Genomic DNA, 19,208 nt, shown 5'->3' on the forward strand with positions numbered 1-19,208 from the left:
TCTTGATTAGATTATAAGCTCTTTTGAATAGTGACTCTCTCTTCTATCTTTTGATGTACAGCGTTATGTCTAGTAGCGCTATAGAAATGATTAGTAATAGTAATGAAAATAAGCATGTATGTTAAAAAAAAAAATCTTAGGCGTACTTTTAGAATTTATCATTTAAGCACATGGAGGGAGGCAAAATCAAAACTTTTAAACATCCAAGTTTTAAACATCCAAGCCTAAGTTGGCCCTTGGACATCCTAATAGCAGGGACGTCCAAGTACCGATAATGAAAATAAGTTTTCTGGATGTTCAGCAGCACTTCTAAACTGCTGTGCATCCAGAGCTCAAGGGGGCGTGTTGGAAAGTGTGTTATGGGTGGGAATCAGGCGAGCTTCCACCTGGACATCCTGAAGCAATAAGCGAAGCTTTTCCAGGACATCCTAGGCAGAACTTATACGCCGGGACATAGACCAAAGTAAAACAGGTTTAAGTGCCCCAAAGGTGTACAAACTGACAAGATGACCACTTGAGGATTTAAGGCATGACCCCCCCTTACTCCCCCAGTAGTCACGACCTTCTCCCACTGCCAAGAGATGGGGCGTGGAACAGCCCATTGTGGATTTGCCATCAGCTGATTGCGGCAGAGAAATCACCATCAGCAGAGTCGGTTTCAGGGATTCCTGCTGGCTCAACTGAAGGGGATTCCCCCTGCTAGGATCAGCTGGAGCCCTTACACCCCTCCTCCTGTCTCTCCCCAACATCCCCCCCCCCAACATCCCCCAATATCTGTCACCCTTGACATGAGGTACCACCTGCCCACATCACCTGACATCCCCGTACCTTCCAGTGCAAAATTGGCAGGAGGAAAAACCATTCTCTTTTGCCTACAGGGCCATGTGCTGTGAATGGGGGGCCTTCCCCCTCCCAATGCATCTTGGGATGCAATGGGAGGGGCCTATGGCTCTGAATGGCTCAAAATGGCGATTTTGAGCCAATTAGGGTCTTAGGCCCCTTATTCACAGCACCCAGCTTGTAGGCAGGAGGGAGTGGGCTTCCCTCCTGCTGATTTTGCATCAGAAGCTATGGGGGTGTCAAGTGATGTGGGGGTGCTGCCTCATGTCTCAGGGGTGTCGAGTGATGGGGGCAGGAATGTTGGGGGATGTGGGAGGGATGTTTGGGGTGGTCAGGAGGAGGGGTATAGGGCTCCAGCTGATCCTGGCAGGGGGAATCCCCTTTAGCTGATCCAGCAGGAATCCCCAAAACTGGCTCAGCTGATGGGAATTTCTCTGCCGCGATCAGACAAGGTAGTTGGGTACGTCTATAAAACTTGCTTTTGTGTATTTTTCACGTGGACATTCCATCCTAAGGACCAAAACTTATACCTAGGTCATTTTCAAAAATAAAATTTAGCAGCTTTGAAAATGGACATTTTTTCTCCTGGGTTGGTGGACATCATGCCCAAAACATCCAACATCCTATCGAAAATGCCCCTCTTTATTAGCATGTAAATGTTAGCACCCGATTTATAGAATTATCCCAGAAATACCATTGTGCACATATTTTCACCTGTGGTGAGCAGAGTTGTTCTTAAGGATAGGATTAAAATGGCATTCAGACTTAGGAACATACTTTAAATTTTCAAAAGTACGTGCATGAAGTTGCATGTGCAAAATGTTGTGTGTATTAAACATGACTAGTTGGGGAGGGGGATTAATTTTCATACCACTTGTTTTGTGAAAATCAACCAGACTACTTTATCCAGGGGGTTCACAAAATCCTTCATTCAAGATGCCTTTATATTAGGATTAATTATCAAAGGCTCCTTTTATCAAGGCATGCTAAACCGCTACCGCCTCCTCCAGAGCAGGCGGTAGTTTTTGGCCAGTGCAGGGGTTAACGTGTGATGAAAAGTCACGCGCGTTAACCCCGCTAGTGCGGCTTGATAAAAAGAGCCCCAAGTCTTGTTCTTTTCTGACACAACACTATTATAACTGTCCTGAATTATGTGACCTTTTACTAATGTGCAGTAAGCGTGTGCTTACCATAGCTTAAAAAGACATGGCAAGAGCAAAGTGGAAATGTCCAATCAGAATGGTGCACAAAAAAGTGTCTTTCAACTCATCTGATAAATCCAATGGTCTTTATTCATCCAAAATAACTCATACATCCAAAGTAACTCAATGACTCGACATGATCATGTTTCGGCCTGCATCAGGAGTCTTAAGAGTCTTTGGGTATCAAATGGATAAATATGATCTATAACAAAACGATCAAACCGTTGCTCCCAATCTGTAACGCTACAAAACATCACGGCCTTGCAGTGAGAGAAAAAAGACATGGACCACACTCTGGCATCGCACGATAAATTCCAAATATGCTTCCCACATGCTAATATATTTTTGGGGTTTTGACCAGACGGCGTGTCTGGGAGAGGAGAGTGGACATTTCTACACTAATCAGTGTATCTACATTACCATGTGCTAACAGAGTAGCACAGGATTAGCACCTGAGACTTTACCACCTACAAAACAAATGACGGTAAATGCATATGCGCTAATTTTTGTTAAATGGCCATGCAATAATGGTAATAGCAGTGCATGGCCATTAAATAGGAAAGTGGCCTTAGTGCACAAGAAAGAACCTCATAAGTGCATGTTAAGGCCACTTTTTGCCGCAGCTTCATAAAACAGCCCCTTAATATGTAAAATGCTGCTTGTTCCTATTTGCATGTAATCTGAAGAATAAATGCTAAATTATAGTTGACTCAATATAAAAATTTAATGAGTTTCACTGTTAAGAGACCGTTCTGAATTAATATTTGGTTCTATTGCAGTCATGATGAAATCCCACAGTCCCTTCATAAACCAACTACAGGGGAAACTAGGACCAGGACCAGTTTTACCAGAAAAGAAAGGTAATATGCCTTCATTTTCCACTGCTATTATTCTATTAATGATAGAGGAATTATTGGGTGCCATCAAAAGGGAGGAGAGTGTAGCGTAATGGTTAGAGCTACAGCCTCAGCACCCTGAGGTTGTGGGTTCAAACCCCATGCTGTTCCTTGTCACCCTGAGCGAGCCACTTAATCCTCCACTGCCCCAGGTACATTACATAGATTGTGAGTCCACTGGGACAGACAGGGAAAATAATTGAGTACCTGATTTGTAACCCATTCTGGGCTCCACTGGGAGGATGGGCTAAAAATAAGAGTAAATAATTAATAATTTCACATGATCTCACAGAATGAAGTCAAGGTAATCAAATAGCTCGGAAAGCTAACAGTATATTCAGCTGCATAATTAGAAGCATTATTAAAAGGAAAAAAATTGAGGCTAGTATTCAGTGGCTCAGTGCACATTTTCTTTTTTAAATGAATGTCAGCTGCAACATTTTAAAATATTAGCATATTCAGAGGTATAATTATAACAAGTCTTAACCCATGTAGATAATTGTACCCTTCAGGATCCTTATCTAGGTAGATGGTGGTTGGTTAGGGTGGAGGCGGGGGCTAAGCGGGTTTTATGTACCCATGGAAAATCCACAGAATAAAAGTTCTACACTGTATCTCCTCCAAACTTTATCCACCCCATCTACATCAAATTTTTTAAATCAAGTGAAGGAAAATACTTTTATCTGCAGAGGGGGGTGATTAATTTTTAGCAGGTCTTTCTCATCTACTTAAACCTGGGAAAGGCCTTGAAAATTGCCCTTCCCTTAATAGAGACAGGCATTAAAGCAAGCCAAGGATATTGCACTGAAACACTGGAAAAAGTTGATTTACACAAATCTTTCTTGAGTTTGAAAAATATAAAAATGCACAATTTTACAAACAAACAGAAAATGCAAAATAGTTGTAGTTGACAAAAATTATGGTGTATGTGTTTCTCGTCTCACAGTATCAAAAACATAAAACAAATACTGTGGATTCTTTGCTAATAAAGGCTGTTCACATTAACATCATACCCTACTGCAAACTGGTCATCTAGTTGGGGAGATCAAGGGGTACTGATGTAACTTCATAGAATACCAATGCAAAGAGTTTGACCATAGCCCCTTTTATCAGCAGCATAGTAAGTGGGGAGGGGGGGTGGGACGGGGGCAGACTACCCCAGGTGCTATCTTCACAGGGGGCACAAGCATCTCTCCTCCACTTGCTGGTCGCACTGGTCTCGGCTTTCTTCTGATGTCACAACCTGGTCGCGGGACCAGGACTTGACATCAGAAGGGAGCCAAGGCCGGCACAAGCAACAATTGAAAGATGCTGCTCATTCCGGCGACCATTTCAAGAAGTATAAGGGGGAGTGTGTGTGTGGGGGGGGTGTGCTCAAGCAGCAGGGAAGAGTGGGGGGTGCACGGTATGGTGATACTAGGCACCACCACCCTCCCTCACTATGCCTCTGCCGGTTACTAAAATTTAGCCCACACTTGTGGATATTAGTGCACACAAAATATTGTGTGACCTATTTTATATTTGTAAGTCATATGGCACTTAGGCCCTGATTATTGTAGGGATGCCAAAAATTAGGTGGTGGTAGGCGTCCTACCGCCACCTAACTTAATTGGTTTAATTAGTAATAATGCAGTAATTGATCACATCATATATAACCAATTAAAAATTAATTTTTTTAAAATGTAGGTGCCTATAGGCGCCTACAGAACAGGCCACCAATGTCCCGTCTAAAGAGGCACCTACCAGTGCCTACATTCAAAGTAGGTGTGGCTTGTGCTGGTAAGAGCCCCTGTGGACGGGAATCTCGTATATAGTAGGCACTGGCAATATAGACCAGTAAAACCATGACCTACATTTCTGGTGTCTCCTTTACACGTGGCCGCGATTCTGCAACTGGCGCCAATACATGATTGACACACAACAGGCACTGGTTTTGGAGACACCAGCTGATACTGGCACCGGTTGCACAGTCTGGCTCTCAATGCACATTAATGTTCGTTAGTGCATGCTAAACTTTATTTAAAAAAAGTTCTTAATTTTTAAATTTCTATTTCTTATTTGTATGTAATCTGATGATTAAATCCTAAATTATAATTGACCTAATATAAAGATTTGAGTTTACTGTTGAAGACCAATTCAAATTTATATTTGGCTTTATTGCAGCCATGATGAAATCCCACAGTTCCTTGATAAATCAACTACACGGGAGTCTAGGTCCAGGACCAGTTTTACCAGTAGAGACAGGTAATCTGTCTTCCTTTTTTGTAGAGACAGGTAATCTGTCTTCCTTTTTTCACTGCTATCACTGCTATTTTTAATATTGTAAACCGTCCAGATACATGTGATGGTCGGTATATCAAGCCATAAATAAACTTGAAACTTAATAGATAGGGAAAATGCTTGAGTATCTGATTTGTAACCCGTTCTGAGCTCTTTGGGGAGGACAGGCTAAAAAAATTGAATAAATAAATAAACCAACATAGGCATCACTAACTTGGAAATGCAGAAACTTGAAGGGAATTTGTCTTTCTTATCCACAGTTCCAATTCATCTCCATGACTTACCAATATAGTAACTGAAGATATTCTACAAAGTCACTATTTCATTAAAGGAATCATAGGTCGTAAGGGACAGGATGCATTTGCTACATCATATTGTCTCCATAGTGTTCAAGACTTTTGTAAGGAAAAATGGCCTGCAAGCCCATATACATGGGTCAACCAGAACTGATTAATACAATTCAATACAACTTCTTATATCCCACAATTTTCAACAGGGACTCATTGTGGCTTACAGCAAGATCAGTTTGTGATATAGTGCTGTTGATAAGCAAGTTTAATATTGCAGAGTTAGTTTAAGGATGGCAGTCTGTGGGATGAAGAGGACTGGGAAGAGTTGAGTCTACTGGGGGAAGAGATATGTCTTTAATCTTTTCCTGAACAGGCAATGCGTGGGTAATTGTCACAGATAAGCAGGTAGACTATTCCAGATACATGGTCCTAGGAACTCGAATGTAGAGTTAAACATTCTCTTCCGACGTATTCCTTGATAAGATGGAAACAGTATCTTAAATCGCTGCATGGTCCTTGAGTTAAGGAAGGTGTGTGAGACCAGAATGCTGGCCACTAGTCTGCAGGAATTTTCTCCGAAGATGGACGTGAATCATACAGGCTAGCTTATAGTGATTTTTTTTTTTTCACAGGTAACCAGTGTAATTCAAGTAGCAATGGGCATTGGAGTGAGATTGGAAGATTAGACTTGCCGCTAATCACAGGTGCTTTAGCTTTTTTCTCTGTGGCACCGTATTAGAGGGAGTTGCAGTAGTCTAAGTGGGGTTGTAAGACAGCTTGTGCCACCTTCCTAAAGCTGCTTTGAAACAGGGCCGGTCTGATTGATCTTAGTTGTCTCAGTCTGAAGAAAAACTTCTTTGCCAGAGAAGCAATCTGGCCTTTGAATGTTAGAGTGGAATCCAGTGTAACTCCTAGCACCTTTGCCTACCCTTTTTGACTTGGAGCTATTTAGAAAGAGTTGAATGATGACTCCTTAACAAGAAACAGCTTTCTAAAAATCCAGCACTTAGTTTATCTAATTATATGTCTATCCAGTCAATTGGATTTTGAAATTATTATTTTTTTGCCCCTACTGTGAATGATATGATGCTACCAGCAGGACTCCTATTAGTTCTTCTTCCATGGTGTCCAGGATAGCGATCACTATTGCCAAAAATGAAATAAGTAAATAATATTTATATTCAAATAAAAGTATGCATGAAGGGTATAATAGTGTGTCTATATTTGGGCACAAGAGGAAAATAGGAACCTACTTTCTTTTGTTATGTTATGTGCAATCTTATAGTATATTTCGCCAAATCGTCGAATAAGCAGTGGATTTCCCCAAGCCATCTCAATAATTGCCTATGGACTTATCTTTTGGGAAAGTATCCAAACCTTTTTTAAACCCTGCTAAACTAATTGATTTCACCATACTCTCCAGCAACAAATTCCAGAGTTTAATTACACGTTGTGTAAAGAAATATTTTCTCCAGTTTATTTTTAAGTCTACTACCCAATTACCCCAGAATTACCCCAATTACCCAATTACTACTACAATTACCCCAGAAAAGCCACTGTGCACATGTTTTCACTTACAATGAGAAGAAATATTCTTGAGGGTAGAGGTAGGATGAAGTTTGAACTTACTCAAGTATTTTAAATTTTCAAAAGTGTGGGCATTATTCTATGGGGTCCTTTTACTAAGGCACGCTAACTGGTTTAGCGCACACTAACTGATTTAGCACACGCTAATCAATTTAGCACACGCTAACCGATTTAGCACACGCTAAATGCTAAGGCGCCCATAGAATATAATGGGCGCCTTAGCATTTAATACACACTAATCGTTAGTACACGCTAAATCAATTAGTGCATGCTAAATCAGTTAGCACACCTTAGTAAAAGAACCCATATGTATGGCACCTAAACAATCAATGCCAACTAGAATGGTGCTTAGTGTGATCATACAAGGTGTACATACCTTTTATAGAATTGCGCTTAGTGCCTATGTGTGACACATAACTTAGGGGCACCCATTTAGGCAAGCAAAAAACAGGCCTAAATGCTTGCACCTAAATTGCTTACTGCAATTGGCACAAATTTTTATAGAATTGTGTGTTCCGAGTTGTGCACGTAACTTTAATTACATTACATTAGTGATTTCTATTCCGCCATTACCTCGTGGTTCAAGGCGGATTACATTATTACAGTTATTACAGTTTACAGGTATTGAGTCGATTGGAGATACATAAGAAGTAGTCTGGAACTTTATTAAGATGGGAGGGATCAGGGAGTATTACAGGTGGTGCTTGGGTCAAGTCTGGTTGTGTTAGTTTAGTTTAATGTATTTTTTGAATAGTAGGGTTTTTGTTTCTTTTTTGAAGGTTTTGAAGTCTGTGGTCGTGATTAGTAGGTTGGAGAGTTTGTGGTCCAGTTTTGCAGCTTTAATAGCTAGGAGGTTGTCATACAGCTTCTTTCGTTTGACGTTTTTTGTCGGCGGGTACATGAATGATGTGTGGGTTCTCCTGTGTTTGGTTCAGGAGGATTGAATTAGTCAATTATTCCAGTATTCTGGGCTGTCTCCATTTATGGCTTTAAATAGTAGGCAGTAGAATTTGAAGAGTACTCTCGCTTGGCCTGGGAGCCAGTGTGTTTCGAGGTATTCCTCTGTGACAACAATTATGAGGTTTTAATTGCCAATCATCGGTGCTGATTAGGCCAATTTATCAATTAAGTTCTGCACACTGAGGAAGGAAGGGGAAGAGAAGCCCTGGGCAGGAAAGATTTAAAATGGATGCTGAGACACTAAAATGGTTGAAAAACACACTTTGACTAGAAGCTGTCAGCTCTGCAAAGGCTGTCAACTCCGGAGAGCGCACTTCTGCTTTTTCAGAGAAGAACAAGGTCGAACAGAAGGCAAAGCTGGAAATTCTTGTGAAAAGCTATCCTCCACCCAAGTCAGAATGGACAGTGGTTAAAAGCATCACAGAAACAAGGACGTGAAACTTAAGAAAACTGACCACAGAGCTAAAAGCTGTTAGGCCCAAGTGTTCAAAAGAGGAACTTGGTATATTAACAGGACATTTACAGGGAAATAGAATAGACCTAGAGGAAAGGCGTGACACACAGACTCACTCAGAAATGTTAATGAATCAATAGATTAATAAGCGAGATAATGAATATGATTAACCAATGAAAATATGAAATGTAACATGCACCATCGTCGGCCAGAGCTGTCAGAATCATATAAAAGAAAGCTCCTTGCACCATGGTTTCAGAACTGATCCGATCAATCTGGCCAGCCTGGTGTATGCTCTATTACTTTGTATGCTGTATGATTCATTCATGTAAGCTATTGCTGATTTATTATTAAATTGATATTACTCAAACCAGCATAAAGAGAGTCGAGTGGTCTGTCAATGGAGGCTGAATCAGCCGGCTCTTCAACACACAGGACCAGATTCAGTAATTGGTGCTTAAAAAAGATAGGTGTCTAAAGTTAGGTGCCTATTGCATGTCAATTATACTTAGGCGCCCTTTACAGAATCGCACATAGCGATGCCTAACTTAAAATGTACTCCCATATCTTAGGAAGCTATTCGCTACAATATTTCATTTTCATTTTCATAATCATATTTTATGATAATTTATCAGATCTAGAAAATCAACTACACATAATTGCATATAAAATCTCATTCATACAGAAATCACAAACTATCATATATAGGAACCCCAGTTCATTCACCCCCCAAGTCCAAAATGCCATCAATAAAATTCTTCTCCTTGCCATTTGTTATAATCACAGTACTGTCGTTGGCCAGAAAATGTCCGGACCCAAATATATCAAAATCTCATTTCAAACAATCCTTGTTGTTTCTCCTCTTGGAATATTGTACTGTCTGAATTTTCCTCTCATAGTAAAAAACAGTCCAGTCCAGGGGCGCTGGTATCAGCAGCCACCAAAAAAATGGCCGCTGATTGCGTGTCAATCACACACTGGGACCATTTGTAGAATCATAACTACCTCAAACACAGGCGCCAGAAATGTAGGCCTATGTTTGACATGAATCGCATCTTTGGAAGCACCTAAGGACGCTAAGATTGTTTCCAGTGTTAGCCACTCCTACTTTGAATTTAGGCATTCTAAGGCGTACCTGTAAACGCGATCTAGGTGCCTACATTGTTGTTTTTAAACTATTTTATATTCATTTATGAACGGCTTTGCCACTTAAGTTAGGCACCGGTAGGGCACCGTTTATAGAATATGGGCCTGAATCCATAGATGCACTGCTATTTAGGCCAGGGCTTTCTTGCCCAAAATTCACCCCGAATCTGCCCCTAACCATGCCTTCTTGCTGGTAGGCGCTTCATTATAGACACCTCAAGGTGGTAGGCACCTACAGGCTAATTAATTTTTTGGATGGATTTTTGCTTTTTAATCGTGCTTTCAATTATCCACACCAGTTGAACCAATTAAGAAAATTAAGTTAGGTGCCTATATTGGCTAGGGATACTGATTTATGCGCCTAACTGTAGGCATCATTTATAGAATCAGACCTATATACAGAATTTGGGGTTATGTGCATAAAGTTTTGCTAAATGTTTGAGTATACTAAATAGCAGGTGTAGATGTATTTGTGCAGTTGGGCATCCCTCCTGCTAGTGAAGAGCACGATTGCGCAGGAGGTTCGGAGGGATGGCAGCAGGAGAGATTGGACATCTCTCCTGCCGCGATTGTTGCCGGGGGAGGGGGGTGGGGATGGGAGGGATGGTTCCACAATTCTCTAACTGGCATTGTTTATGACAGATGCGGAATAGAGAATTGTGCTTTTAGGTGAAGGATTGGCCCCTCCTTCGCCTAAAAGGTCTTGTTTTGGGCATTTGAGACTTGGGCGATTTTGGGGGCTTGGGAATGTGTTGTAAGCATACATGTAGTGGCAGTCTGGGCAATTAAACTGCTGAACGTACAGGTAGACCATTCTCGAAAAAAACCCCACATTTTGAAAGTTTTTTTCGAGAATGGACATTTCCCTGCTACCTACTTTGTACGGCTAGGGCCTTAGGCCAAAAGGGGACTTAGACGTTGTTTTTGATTATGCCCCTGCACCTGATTAGTACAGAGCACACCTACTCTCCACCCCCATACATGCCCCCCTGCACAACAGAATAGAATCTATTTTAGGTGGCACACGCTAAGTCTGCAGTTAGCACATGGCTCCTATACGCAGCCCACTAGTGCCATTGTAGGTGATAAACATGTGTTAGTGCTTACTGCTGCTTAGTAAAGAAGCCCTTTAATGAATTTCATGTTGAAGACCATTTTGATTTAATATTTGATTTATTGCAGCTATGATGAAATTCCACCAATCCATGATAAATCAACTACTAGGGAAACAAGGACCAGTTTTGCAAATAAAGAAAGGTAATCTGCCTTCCTTTTCTAATTCTATTATTCTATCAATGATAGATCCTCAGCACCCACTAATTCTTCTATTTTAAAATATTTACTCCCAGTTTACGTATTTGGATTTATTATCTGCCTTTATGAAGGGATTCACCCAAGGTGGTCTTCTACTGAATAGTAGTTAGGTACGCTAAGCATTTTCTCTGTTTCCTGGTGGGCTCACAATCTAGCTATGGTACCTGGGGCAATGGAGGGTTAAGTGACTTGCCCAGGGTCACCAGGAGCACTCTAACCACTAGGCCACTCCACACATAGACTTTCTACCTCAAAGTCATCTCAGATGATTATTCCTAGATATCAATTCTCATGAGCAAATCTATATGCAATGACACTCTGAAGTAATGTAGGCATCACTAACGTGGAAACAAACCAAACATTGAAGTGTATTTATCTTATTCCCAACTCCCATTCATCTACATAATTTAACACTACACTAATAGAAGGAATTCTCTAAACTCATTACTTGTATTAAGGGAAACAGAGCTGTAAGTTGTAAGGGACAGGATGCATTTATTGTATCACATTATCTCCATATTTTTATAGGAAAAAAGAAAGCAATGTTACTTACTGTAGCAGGTGTTATCCAAGGACAGCAGGCAGATATTCTCACATACAAGTGATCTCATCCTTGGAGCCCCAGTACAGTCAACAAGTGCACTGTCACTGTAAAAACTTGAAGTCCGACAGCACTACACATGCATCTGTGCCTTCCTGCCTGAAGCTGGCTCACGGGTCCATCAGTTCTGTACCTAAGCTAAGAAAATAACTAAGGGAGGTGGAAGGGCTGTGAGAATATCTGCATGCTGTCCACAGATAACACCTGGTACAGGTAAGTAACTTCTCATTATCCAAAAACAAGAAGATAGTATATTCTCTCATGTGGGACTCCTAGCTGCCAGGATCATGCCTCTGAGAAGAGGGTTATTGACAACTACCATGAGCCTGGCGAAACCAACAGGGTTGGAGGGAAGTTGGCATCTAAATAGAGAATAAACTTTGTGAAACTCCTTGGCCAAACCAACATCCCATCTGGAGTAATTGTTCAAACAGTAGTAGTATGTGAATTTGTGAACTGAAGACTAGGTGGCTGCTTTACAGAAGTGCTCAATGGAAGTGAAACATATAAGGCCTACTGAAGTTTCCATTGCTTGAAATTTATATGCGGTGACATAGCCTTGAAGCATCAGCCCAGCCAAGCATAGAATAAGGAAATCCAATCTGCCAGCCATGTAGAGATGGTCTTCTTGGAGACAGGAGCTCCAAGCCTGTTAGGATCAAATGAAAGGAACAGCTGAGTGGAAGTTCTGTGAAGTTTGATCCAATTCAAGTAATAACATAGTAACATAGTAACATAGTAGATGACGGCAGATAAAGACCCGAATGGTCCATCCAGTCTGCCCAACCTGATTCAATTTAAAAATTTTTTTTTTTTTTTTTTTTCTTCTTAGCTATTTCTGGGCGAGAATCCAAAGCTTTACCCGGTACTGTGCTTGGGTTCCAACTGCCGAAATCTCTGTTAAGACTTACTCCAGCCCATCTACACCCTCCCAGCCATTGAAGCCCTCCCCTGCCCATCCTCCACCAAACGGCCATACACAGACACAGACCATACAAGTCTGCCCAGTAACTGGCCTAGTTCAATCTTTAATATTATTTTCTGATTCTAAATCTTCTGTGTTCATCCCACGCTTCTTTGAACTCAGTCACAGTTTTACTCTCCACCACCTCTTTCGGGAGCGCATTCCAGGCATCCACCACCCTCTCCGTAAAGTAGAATTTCCTAACATTGCCCCTGAGTCTACCACCCCTCAACCTCAAATTATGTCCTCTGGTTTTACCATTTTCCTTTCTCTGGAAAAGATTTTGTTCTACGTTAATACCCTTTAAGTATTTGAACGTCTGAATCATATCTCCCCTGTCTCTCCTTTCCTCTAGGGTATACATATTCAGGGCTTCCAGTCTCTCCTCATACGTCTTCTGGTGCAAGCCTCCTATCATTTTCGTCGCCCTCCTCTGGACCGCCTCAAGTCTTCTTACGTCTTTCGCCAGATACGGTCTCCAAAACTGAACACAATACTCCAAGTGGGGCCTCACCAATGACCTGTACAGGGGCATCAACACCTTCTTTCTTCTACTGACTACGCCTCTCTTTATACAGCCCAGAATCCTTCTGGCAGCAGCCACTGCCTTGTCACACTGTTTTTTCGCCTTTAGATCTTCGGACACTATCACCCCAAGGTCCCTCTCCCCGTCCGTGCATATCAGCTTCTCTCCTCCCAGCATATACGGTTCCTTCCTATTATTAATCCCCAAATGCATTACTCTGCATTTCTTTGCATTGAATTTTAGTTGCCAGGCATTAGACCATTCCTCTAACTTTTGCAGATCCTTTTTCATATTTTCCACTCCCTCTTCGGTGTCTACTCTGTTACAAATCTTGGTATCATTTGCAAAAAGGCACACTTTTCCTTCTAACCCTTCAGCAATGTCACTTACATACATATTGAACAGGATTGGCCCCAGCACCGAACCCTGAGGGACTCCACTAGTCACCTTTCCTTCCTTCGAGCGACTTCCATTAACCACCACCCTCTGGCGTCTGTCCGACAGCCAGTTTCTGACCCAGTTCACCACTTTGGGTCCTAACTTCAGCCCTTCAAGTTTGTTCAACAGCCTCCTATGAGGAACTGTATCAAAGGCTTTGCTGAAATCCAAGTAAATTACATCTAGCATATGTCCTCGATCCAGCTCTCTGGTCACCCAATCAAAAAATTCAATCAGGTTCGTTTGGCACGATTTACCTTTTGTAAAGCCATGTTGCCTCGCATCCTGTAACCCATTAGATTCAAGGAAATACACTATCCTTTCTTTCAGCAACACTTCCATTATTTTTCCAACAACTGAAGTGAGGCTCACCGGCCTGTAGTTTCCTGCTTCATCCCTGTGACCACTTTTATGAATAGGGACCACATCCGCTCTCCTCCAATCCCCAGGAATCACTCCCGTCTCCAGAGATTTGTTGAACAAGTCTTTAATAGGACTCGCCAGAACCTCTCTGAGTTCCCTTAGTATCCTGGGATGGATCCCGTCTGGTCCCATCGCTTTGTCCACCTTCAGTTTTTCAAGTTGCTCATAAACACCCTCCTCCGTGAACGGCGCAGAATCTACTCCATTTTCTCGTGTAACTTTGCCGGACAATCTCGGTCCTTCTCCAGGATTTTCTTCTGTGAACACAGAACAGAAGTATTTGTTTAGCACATTTGCTTTCTCCTCATCACTCTCCACATATTTGTTCCCAGCATCTTTTAGCCTAGCAATTCCATTTTTTATCTTCCTCCTTTCACTAATATATCTGAAAAAATTTTTATCTCCCTTTTTTACATTTTTAGCCATTTGTTCTTCCGCCTGTGCCTTCGCCAAACGTATCTCTCTCTTGGCTTCTTTCAGTTTCACCCTGTAGTCCTTTCTGCTCTCCTCTTCTTGGGTTTTTTTATATTTCATGAACGCCAACTCTTTCGCCTTTATTTTCTCAGCCACTAGGTTGGAGAACCATATCGGCTTCCTTTTTCTTTTGTTTTTATTGATTTTCTTCACATAAAGGTCCGTAGCCATTTTTATCGCTCCTTTCAGCTTAGACCACTGTCTTTCCACTTCTCTTATGTCCTCCCATCCTAACAGCTCTTTCTTCAGGTACTTTCCCATTGCATTAAAGTCCGTACGTTTGAAATCTAGGACTTTAAGTATCGTGCGGCCGCTCTCCACTTTAGCCGTTATATCAAACCAAACCGTTTGATGATCGCTACTACCCAGGTGAGCACCCACTCGAACATTAGAGATACTCTCTCCATTTGTGAGGACCAGATCCAATATCGCTTTTTCCCTTGTGGGTTCCGTCACCATTTGTCTGAGCAGAGCCTCTTGAAAGGCATCCACAATCTCCCTACTTCTTTCCGATTCCGCAGACGGAACATTCCAGTCCGCATCCGGCAGGTTGAAATCTCCCAACAGCAGAACCTCCTCTTTCCTTCCAAACTTTTGGATATCCACAATCAGATCCTTATCAATTTGCTGCGATTGAGTCAGAGGTCTGTAGACTACACCCACGTAGATAGAAGTTCCATCTTCTCTTTTCAGAGCAATCCATATCGCTTCTTCCTCTCCCCAGGTCCCTTGCATTTCGGTCGCTTGGATATTGATCTTTACATAGAGAGCTACTCCTCCACCTTTATGACCATCTCTGTCCTTCCTAAAAAGATTATATCCCGGTATGTTTGCATCCCATCCATGAGATTCACTGAACCATGTCTCTGTGATAGCAACAATATCTAGATCTGCCTCTAATATCAGGGCTTGCAGATCATGAACTTTGTTGCTTAGACTGCGAACAGTGAAGTGTGGAGTGCAGCTTCACCTGGGTGTGAGTATGGTCTTGGAAAGAAGACAAGTAGAACTATCAAATGGTTTAGATGAAATTCTGAGATGACCTTCATGAGGAATTTGGGATGAGTATGAAGAACCACCCTGTTGTGGTAGAATGCTGTATAAGGTTGATCTGACCCAAGCACTTGAAGTTCACTGATTCAGCATGCAGATGTAGAAGATATGAGGAATACTACTTTCTATGTGAGATGAAGTCAAGAGTGGTTCAAATGGAGCTTCATCAGAGTTGAAAGTACAACATTTAAGATCCCAAGTCACCGGAGGATGATTGAAAGGTGGCCTGGTATGGTAAAGGTCTTTCATGAATCTGGATACTAAAGGATGTACAGACAATGGCTTTTTGTCTAATGGTATATGAAAAGCACTAATAGCACTGAGATGAACTCTGACTGAAGTAGTCTTGAAACCAGAGTTGGAAAAGTATAAAAGATAGTCCAGAATGGATGGGAGACAAAGGAGGACAAATGATCAGTTCTAGCAAGTGGAAAGTACACTAGACTGTGAAGCAAGTCCACTTGAAATGGTAGCAATGTTGTGTGGAAAGTTTTCTAGAAGTTTCAATGATGGCTTACGGTGCAGATAGTGTGACAGTATCTGCTCACTGGAAGCAATAAATCATGCTGTAGAGCCAATGTACATAGATTGGGATGGAAAAGAGATCCCTCATTCTGTGCCAGCAATGTTAGAAACACTGGAAATGGAATGGGTTCCCACGCACTGAGTTGAAGGAGAGGGACCCAAGGTTGACATGGTGACTGAGGTGCTATGAGAATCATGATGGCTTGGTCTTGTCAAAGCTTGAGCAGAGTCTTCTTGACTAAAAGAATTGGGGGGAAGCATAAAGAAACTTGTTCCATCAGTCAAGGAAGAATGCATCTGACTCCAGATAATTTGGAATGTAGAGTCTGGAACAGAATAGTAGAAGTTTGTAGTTCTGGGTAGATGCAAAAAGATCCACTTCTGGGGTCCTCCAGTCTGCAAAGATCTGGTGCAGAGTGATGGAATTGAGTGACCACTTGTGCGTTTGAAGGAGTTTACTCAACTTGTCGGCTAAGACATTCTGCTTTCCTGCTAGGTAGACTGCCTTCAGAGAAAATGTTGCAAGGAATCGTCCAAGATCAGATTTGTATCATTTCTTGATAGAGTCAGTGAGACCCTGTTCCACCCTGTTTGTTCATGTAATATATGGATATTTGATTGTTTGGATCAGCACTTCTTGCTTGAGGAGGCTATCTTGGAAAGTGCATAGAGCATTGCAGATTGCTTAAAGTTCGAGAAGGTTGATATGAAAAGTTTTCTTGTATGGAGGCCATCGAGGTGGGCTCCCCAACCGAGCATGGAGGCATCAGTTGTCATACCCTTTTGATATGGTGGCACCTGGAATAGGAGGTTTCTTGGAGAGATTGTTCGGCAATAACCACCACTGAAGTGATATTCGGAAATGTGAGGTTGCTTTTATCTGTTGGGAAAACAGACCAATGACCTTAGACTATTGGGTCAAAAGTGCTATTGAGGTTCTATGAGATATAGATGGGAAATTGAGTTACATGTACTGTAGAGGTCATTTGGCCAAGGACTTGCAGCATATGATATGCAGTTATGTAGCAACAAGAGGAGTCCCTCTAGCCAAAATGAATCAGTGTGTCGAGTTTCTGTTGTGGTAAGAAGGCACAAGTTTGAATTGTATCTAGTACAGCTCCAATACATTCTAAATTGAGTAGATTCTAGATGAGACTTCTAGTTCACTGCAAAACCTAGGAGTTCTAGAAGGCAAACTGTAGCAGTCATGAAAAGAAGAGAGATGCTCTGATGGAATATACTGGTCATAAAGAGCCATTTTTGCACGAGAGCCTTTAGATAGAATGTGATATAAAAAATATAGTTTAGGATTCTGTTTGCTAACATAGAGCCCTGAAAAACTCTGGCCACACTTATCCAGAGTTCTACCTTCTCTTCCATGAATGCTGGCATAAGTCCTAGAACTATGAGCCTTTTTCAAGGTGGACTCCTGTTATAACCGTGGTTTGTCCATTAAAGAGTGCCCAACTTTCATGGAGCTACTAGGATATGAAGTGGAAATTCACAGTTTTTAAACAAGGCTTCTTTCATGAGGTTGTGAAGAAGAACTTTTATGGTGTCTTTGGGCCATCTAATATGATAAAGCCCTAAGCGCGAATGCGCACTCCCACCTGCGTGCTCCCGTTTTCCATGCACTGTAGGGCACCGCAGGTAGGAGTGCGCATGCGCGAGAATCCCCCGAGGCGGATGTTGGCCACGACGGCTGTCGGTGGCTGAAGGCCGCCGCGGCTGTCGGCGGCTGCAGGCCGCAGCGGAAGATGGCTGAAGCCTGGCTGGAGGAGGACGAGGAGGAGCTGCAAGAGCTCCGCAGAGGCAGGAGGTGAGGAGAGAGAGACAGAGACAGATGGATGAGAAGGTCAGAGGGGCTACTAGGGGGACCAGGAGAGATGGTAGAGGATAGGGAGAGATAGACTTCAGGGAGTGTGGAGGGGGCAGGAGAGAGAGATGGTCTTGGGGAAGGAGAGAGGGGACAGGAAAGGGAAAAATGGCAAAAGAGGTGAAACAGGGTCAGAGAGAGATAGTAGAGAGTGTGAAAGGGGGGGGAAGGGAGAGATGGAAATGGTAGGACCACTGCTGCTTTGAGGCACTGAGGGAGGAAAGATTGGTACGTCAGGACTGCTGCTGCTGCCTCGGGTAAGTAAAGACCCTGTCAGGAGGGCCAAAAAGGTAGAAAGGAAATGGTGAAAGGTGTGGTGGTGGGACTGGGATCAGTGGGAGGCAGGGTCCAGGCATGATAGAGGTGGGGCATGGGTGGGGTCAGAGTCAGGGTCAGTGTATAGGTGGGGCTATTCTAACACCCGTTACTGTAACGAATGTAACGGGCTAAAACACTATTCTTTATAATCAAGTGCATCCATAAGTTCTGCCTGAGGCTCCATATTTATTGGGAGCACTTGCCCCATTTAGCTTATGTACTTAATAAAAGACAGACTCTCTGGGGGTGGAAAACGACATATTCTTTCCCAAGGGACCCTCGGTCACAAGGGGGCACCCGCACAAACTCAGAGGAGGGAAATTTAGTGGTGACACCAGGAAGCATTTCTTCACAGAAAGAGTGGTAGATCACTGGAACAAACTTCCGGTGCAGGTGATCAAGGCCACGAGCGTGCTCGACTTTAAGAATAAATGGGACATCCACGTGGGATCCCTATGTGGGTCGAGCAGCACTCAGACTTAATGGGGTGGGTCAGTAGAGTGGGCAGACTTGAAGGGCTGAAGCCCTTTTCTGCCGTCACCTTTCTATGTTTCTATGACCTTCTATGAGGCAGAGGAGGAGATGGGTCTGAAAGTATTCCATATGACCCATTTACTGACAGCTCTGGATGGTCACTGGAGGAACTCAGAGATAAGTCATAGTCAAAATCATCGATATCCAGTCCTGCAGATTGAGAGGAGAGTGGTGACGCGAGTGTCTCGAGCATCGAGACAAGCATTGAGAATGAGAGGATGAACTTCACTCTCTCAACATGGATGCATGCCTTGATGTAAGTACTCGATATCTTGGTGTCTGAGTTCAATGCCTCAATGGAGCCTTTGGGCATTGCTTGGACTGAGTTGAGGCTGGGAGTGTAGAACCAGGATTTGGCACCAATTGCATCTGCAGGAGCCCAGCTAGTTCCTTCTGCATGTGAAGCTGTTCTTGCAGAGATGGTGCAATACAATTGCTAATGCAAGTATATTAGGCATAGAAGTTGTGTGTTGAAGTGTTAGGGACCTGGATGTAGAGGCATGCTTT

General features: G+C 42.6%; 1 protein-coding gene across 8 annotated transcripts in view; it reads left to right on the top strand.

Annotated features, from left to right (window-relative positions):
• The window catches only part of ZNF185 (zinc finger protein 185 with LIM domain), a 171,398-nt gene that overhangs the window by 62,685 nt on the left and 89,505 nt on the right, over nucleotides 1–19,208 (top strand). For 6 of the 8 annotated variants that reach the window (XM_033946215.1, XM_033946214.1, XM_033946210.1 and 3 more), the window contains exons 19-21: nucleotides 2,822–2,902; nucleotides 5,102–5,182; nucleotides 10,838–10,912. In XM_033946215.1, the coding sequence (XP_033802106.1) occupies nucleotides 2,822–2,902; nucleotides 5,102–5,182; nucleotides 10,838–10,912 (237 nt within the window). The remainder of the gene's footprint in view (nucleotides 1–2,821; nucleotides 2,903–5,101; nucleotides 5,183–10,837; nucleotides 10,913–19,208) is intronic. The other 2 variants (XM_033946212.1, XM_033946213.1) reach the window with 1 other exon arrangement.

The sequence above is a fragment of the Geotrypetes seraphini genome, chromosome 5 (genome assembly GCF_902459505.1).
Source record: "Geotrypetes seraphini chromosome 5, aGeoSer1.1, whole genome shotgun sequence".
NCBI lineage: Eukaryota > Metazoa > Chordata > Amphibia > Gymnophiona > Dermophiidae > Geotrypetes > Geotrypetes seraphini.